This window comes from Rhincodon typus, chromosome 47 (genome assembly GCF_021869965.1).
Source record: "Rhincodon typus isolate 14 chromosome 47, sRhiTyp1.1, whole genome shotgun sequence".
In the NCBI taxonomy this organism is placed as follows: domain Eukaryota; kingdom Metazoa; phylum Chordata; class Chondrichthyes; order Orectolobiformes; family Rhincodontidae; genus Rhincodon; species Rhincodon typus.
In genome coordinates, this window is record NC_063378.1 from 8,662,448 (window position 1) to 8,668,826 (window position 6,379).

A 6,379-nucleotide genomic window follows, 5' to 3' on the forward strand; every position below is an offset into this window, starting at 1 on the left:
ACTTGCTCCTCATGTCTTTTTTAAATCTCTCTCTGCTCACCTAAAAAATATGTCCCCCCTAGTCTTGAAATCCCCCACCCTAGGGAAAAGACCCTATCTGTACCCCTCATGATTTTATAAACATCTGAGAGGTCAACCCTCAAACTCCTACACACCAGTAAAAAAATGTCCCAGCCTATCCAACTTTTCTTTATAACTCAAACCTTCCATACTTGGCAACATCCTGGTAAATCTCTTCTGAACCTTCTCCAGCTTAATAATATCCTTCTTATCGCTGGGTGGCCAAAACTGACATATTATTCCATTAGTCATAGTTCTTTTTCTTTTTAAAATGTTTCCCAATCCTTTTACTCACCACTAACCACATTATAAATTTGATACTATCCTTACTTTATTTAGCTTACCTGTTTGCTTCTAAGAATCATTCTTGCGCACTGCTGAATTTATTTTCTTAAACATCTGACATAGACCATCAATCACTTTTTCTGCTAAATCCCTTCCTTGGGAATTCTGCCCTAAAACTCTACGATGACCTTTATTTATGTTTAGTGCAGCTGTTTCTGATCCAGGTCTCTCACTCTCAAACTGAACATGATATTATGATTAATATTTCCTACCAGATATTTCTCCTCTTTAGTGCAGAGGAGATTTACCAGGATGTTGTCTGGAATGGAGGGAAGGTCTTACAAGGAAAGGTTGAGAGAGCTAGGGCTTTTCTCTTTAGAACGACGAAGGATGAGAGGTGACTTGATAGAGGTGTACAAAATGATCAGAGGTATAGATAGAGTGGACAGCCAGAGACTTTTTCCAAGAGTGGAGGTAGCTATTACGAGGGGACATAGTTTTAAAGTGAGTGGAGGTAGACATTAGGGAGACGTCAGAGGTAGGTTCTTTACTCAGAGCGTGGTAGGGGCGTGGAATGCATTGCCGGAGAGGGTAGTGAAGTCGGCCTCATTAGGGGCATTTAAGCAGCTATTAGACAGGTGTATGGATGATAGTATAAGGTAGGGGTGGAGGTTAGATAGACCTTAGGTTTAGGGTAAAAGTTCGGCACAACATCGTGGGCCGAAGGGCCTGTACTGTGCTGTACAGTTCTATGTTCTTTATTTCACTTTGAGCCCATGTATTGCATCCTCCTGGCTCCAATTTTAAGATTGTTAACTTCCTCCTTCCTTCCAACTTAGTCTGGGTGAGGTCCTGTTGATGTGTTGAGGAGGGGGGGAGCCCATGGAGGGGGGAGGAAAGGCTTCAGGACTGGGGAGAGATATGTATCTTCCAGAGTGTGATTGTCCAACTGGGGAATGTCTGAGATCACTTTCCCTGAAACCAAAATGCCATCGTCTTACGCCTTCCCGTTGTCAGCCGCTAAAAGTCCCGCTGTCCTGCACATCCCTGAACACAACAGAAACACAACAGTCCTGAGATTCCGCTGCGCTTTTCCAGGAGTTTCTGCTTTTGCCACTCTCCTTACTCCGTATCTAAACCTGTGCCGTCCCCGACCTCCAAATACTTCACTTACAACCATGACAGCAAAAACAGAAGTTGCTGGAAAAGCTCAGCAGGTCTGGCAGTGTCTTTGGAGAGAAATCAGAGTTAACGTTTCAGGTCCGGTGACCCTTCCTGATGGTAGCTGGGAAAATGTTGGTTTATATACAGAAGATGGGGAGGTGTAAGGAGTAAATGATAGGTGGGGATAGAGCCAACAGTGATAGAAGAACAGCTGGGCAGACAAAGGAGTAGATAACAATCTGGCTAGGGCAGTGAAAAGGTATTGATGGGGATAGTAGGAACTGCAGATGCTGGAGAATCCGAGACAACAAGGTGCAGAGCTGGATGAACACAGCAGGCCGAGCAGCATCATAGGAGCAAAAGGGACTGTTAGTGACTAACAAGAAGGGGGTGTGTAACGGCAGGCTATGTGATAACAAGGCCTGGTGTTTGGGGTACGGAGTAGGACATGGGAGAGTTTAGGCACTAAAATTATCACCATCAGTTCTGAGGAAGGGTCACCCGCCCCGAAATATTAATTCTGATTTTTTTTCCTTCACAAATGCTGCCAGATCTGCTGAGCTTTTCCAGTAACTTCTGTTTTTGTTCCTGATTTACAGCATCCGCAGTTCTTTCGGTTCCTAAAATTATTGAACTCGGTATTGAGTCTGGAGGGCTGTAGGGTCCCCAAGCGGAAAATGAGGTGTTGTTCCTCCACCTTGTGCTGAGCTTCGCAGGAACACTGCAGCAAACCAGAGACAGAGATGTTGGCCAGGTAGCAGGGTGGTGCGTTAAAGTGGCAGGCCACATGTAGTCTTTTTTGTGAGCAGAACGTAGATGTTCTGTGAAGCGGTGACCCAGCCTATGCTTCGTTTCCCTAATGTAGAGGAGACCACACTGTGAGCAGCGAATGCAGTAGACTAGATTCTGGGAAGTGCAGGTGAAGTGTTCCTTCACCTGGAAAGTATGTTTGGGCCCTTGGATAGTGGGGAGGGAGGAGGTAAATGGGCAGGTGTTGAACCTTCACCGGTTACAGGGGAAGGTGCCGTAGGGCTGAGGGGGTGAAGGAAGTGTGGACCAGGGTGTCCTGGAGGGAACAGTCCCTGCGGAAGGTGGACATGGGAGGGGAGGGGAACATGTGTCTGGTGGTGGCATCTCGCTGGAGTTGGCTGAAATGATGACTTGGATGCTGATGGGATGATAGCCAAGCACAAATACTGCCTTCTAACGGTAACATCCACCCATCCTTTCTCAGCTGGCCACATCTTGATGTCGGACGCATCAGTTTCTACCATCGCTGAGTTTGTAACTGTTGGGATCCAAAGCCACACAGCCTCTCTTGCGGATTGAACTGCTGCCAAAACTGTGCCCACTGATGACAGTTCAGACCACCATACCGCGTTCTCTCACAGTCAACAACACAGGCTTCTGACCAAGCCTCGCAAGGGTCAAAGGTTCTGAACTGTTTGACAGGAGATGGGAGAGCCATTGCTTTCAGGGACAATGGGTTTCCCAAGGTCCGCAGTTGCCGCTTTGAGATTAACGGAACTGATTCAGTCAGTATTTCAGAGCATTTAGCTGCCTGGGAGAGTAGGTCAAGAAAGGGGCCTGATAGAACATGGTGTGAGAAAGTACCAGGCTACGACCACCTCTGGTCGGGAGAATAGAGGCACAGACTATTTTCTGAGCGGGTTAAAGCTTCAAAAATCTGAAGGACACAGTGACATTAGTGTCCTAGTTCAAGATTCTCTTCGTGTGATAACGTGCAGGTTCAGTTGGCAGTTACACAAATGCAATTTGTTTCACGAAGGCTGGGTTACAAGAGCAGGGGTGTACTGCTGAGGCTGTATAAGGCTCTGGTCAGACTGCGTTTGGAATATTGTAAGCAATTTTGGGCCCCGTATCTAAGGAAGGATGTGCCAGCCTTGGAGAGGGGGCGCGGTGTTAAGTGGAGGTTTACAAGAGTGATCCCAAGGCTTGTCTTATGAGGAGCCTGGCTCTGCACTCGATGGAGTTCAGAAGGATGAGACAGTATCTGATTGAAACTTAGAGAATACTGAGGGGCCTGGATAGAGCTGACATGGAGAAGATGTCTCCACCAGTGGGAGAGACTGGGACCCGAGGGGACAACCTCAGGGTGAAGGGACGACCCTTTAGAGCTGAGACGGGGAGGAATTTCTTCAGCCAGATGGGGGTGAATCTGTGGGACACATTCCCACAGAGGGGGCTGGGGAGGGCAAATCATTGAGTGTGTTTAAGACAGAGATAGATAGGTTCCTGATTAGTGAAGGGATGGAGGGAGAAGGCTGGAGAATGGGGTTGAGGAACATATCAGCCATGATCGAATGGTGCAGCAGACTTGATGGGCCGAGCGGCCTAATGTTGCTCCCATATCTCATGGTCTCATGGTTTAAAGACAGCGCTGGGAGGGTGGCTGGTTCATCTAACCCCAGACTAACAATAGGCCCGTTCACACACAAGAGATGAGGAGGTGTCAGTGTTGGACTGGATGGACAAGGTCAGAAATCTTATGACGCCGGGTTATAGTCCAACAGGTTTATTTGAAAACACAAGCTTTAGGAGCATAGCCCCATAATGGGTGAAGTCTTTACCCGAAGAAGGGGCTACGCTCCAAAAGCCTGTGTTTTCAAATGAACCTACTGGACTATAACCTGGTGTCGCGTGATTTCTGGCCTTGCACACAAGAGAGATGGATACTAAACTACAGGAATGACTGCTAGACTGAGCCAAGCCGCTCAGATCCTACACCATCGGCGTCCGAGGATGACCCCTCACTCACTCCCAGAAACTTGGTCTGCTCAGTGACACTAAGGGCAGAACCTGCAACTATTCGACTGCGTCTGTTCAACCCGACTTGGAGTTTCCATTTTTCTCGGGAGAAATCCGCAAGCGACTGTGGTCCCCCTAACCCCGTTACCAGGTCCTGAAAAGGTATGATCACTTTCATCCCCGTAGTTACCCCATATCAACATTTGTCGATGGATTTTGTGGCATAATGTCTTTTTCTTACCCCTAGTACCTTTCAGCGATCATTGTAGAACAATTAACTTGTACAAGATATAAAGGTGCTTGTGTTTGAAAAGTTAAAAAGGGGCTGGTGTATGCTCTGGTAGATATTTCATTCACACACAGCTCTGAGGTACGTTAGGAGCGCTGCGTTAGAAAGGAACACTTAGGAGGACAAATCGATGTTATAGAGTCAGAAGTGGACCCTTTCATCCAACCAGTCCATGCTGACCATAATCCCAAACTAACCGAGTCCCACCTGCCTGCTCCTGGCCCATATCCCTCCAAACCTTTCCTGTTCATGTACTTATCCAAATGTCTTTTAAACGTTGTAGCTGTACCCACATCCACCACTTTCTCTGGAAGTTCATTCCACACACAAACTGCGTAAAAAAAGTTTCCCCTCATGTCTTTTTTAAATCTTTCTCCTCTTACCTTAAAAAGTCTTGAAACCCCGCTACCCAAGGGAAAAGACACCTCCCATTCACCCTATCTATGCCCCTCGTGATTTTATAAACCTCTCAATCTCCTACACTCCAGCGAAAAAAGTCCCAGCCTCTCTCTATATCTCACATCCTCCATTCCCAGCAACATCCTGGTAAATCTTTTCTGGACCCTCTCCAGTTTAATAATATCCTTCCTATAACTGGGAGAACAGAACTGGACACAGTGCTCCAGAAGAGGTCTCACCAACGTCCCGTACAACTCAATGTGATGTCCCAACCCCTATACTTGAAGGTTTGAGCAATGTTGGAGAGGAACCACAGAATTGATATGTAACAGACGAGGCCATTCAGCCCATCGTGGCTGCACTGGTTCTATCACTGAGTGCTTTATTCCCCATATCCCTGCAAGGTGTTCGTATCAAAATAACCATCCAATGCCCCTCTCTAGTGCCTCAGCTGAACCTGCCTCCAACACATTCCCAACACCCGAACCTCTCGCTGGGTGGAAATGTTATTCCCCCTCACCTCACCCTTTCACACGTTGCTTTCACTCTGTGCCCCTCTCATTCTGGTTCCTTTTACAAATGGGAGCAGTTTCTCCCTATCAGCTAACCCAAAACTTAACCCTAACCTTTACCAATCACCCAAAATGTAGGCCTCACCATGAACCAGAATGTACGAGTTTGACACTTCTGGAATACTGTGTCCAGTTCTGGTCGCCCTCTTATAGGAAGGACGTTATTAAACTTGAAAGGGTTCAGAAAAGAATTTATAAGGAAGTTGCCAGGTTTGGAGGGTTTGAGCTACAGGGAGAGGCTGAATAGGCTGGGGCTATTTTCGGGGGTTGTGGCTCAGTGGTTAGCACTGCTGCCTCACAGTGCCAGGGACCCGGGTTCGATCCCACCCTCGGGCAACTGTCTGTGTGGAGTTTGCACATTCTCCCCGTGTCTGCGTGGGTTTCCTCCGGGTGCTCCGGTCTCCTCCCACAGTCCAAAGGTGTGCGGGTTAGGGTGGATTGGCCGTGCTAAATTACCCATAGTGCCCAGGGATGTGCGGGTTAGGGTGGGTTGGCCGTGCTAAATTACCCATAGTGCCCAGGGATGTGCAGGTTAGGATGGATTGGCTGTGCTAAATTACCCATAGTGCCCAGGGATGTGCAGGTTAGGATGGATTGGCCATGCTAAATTACCCATAGAGCCCAGGGATGCGCAGGTTAGGGTGGATTGGCCATGCTAAATTACCCATAGTGCCCGGGGATGTGCGGGTTAGGGTGGGTCGGCCATGCTAAATTACCCATAGTGCCGAGGGATGTGCAGGCTAGGGTGGATTGGCCATGCTAAATTACCCATAGTGCCCAAGGATGTGCAGGTTAGGGTGGAATGGCCGTGCTAAATTACCCATAGTGCCCAGGGATGTGC

The 6,379-nt window shown here is 47.9% G+C and overlaps 1 protein-coding gene across 1 annotated transcript in view; it reads right to left on the minus strand.

Annotated features, from left to right (window-relative positions):
- Positions 1 to 1,342: 1,342 nt before the first annotated feature.
- Positions 1,343 to 6,379, minus strand: part of LOC125487935 (carcinoembryonic antigen-related cell adhesion molecule 2-like) — a 19,700-nt gene continuing 14,663 nt past the window's right edge. Inside the window, exon 6 of the mRNA XM_048620595.1 lies at positions 1,343 to 1,392. Within this exon, the coding sequence (XP_048476552.1) occupies positions 1,343 to 1,392 (50 nt within the window). The remainder of the gene's footprint in view (positions 1,393 to 6,379) is intronic.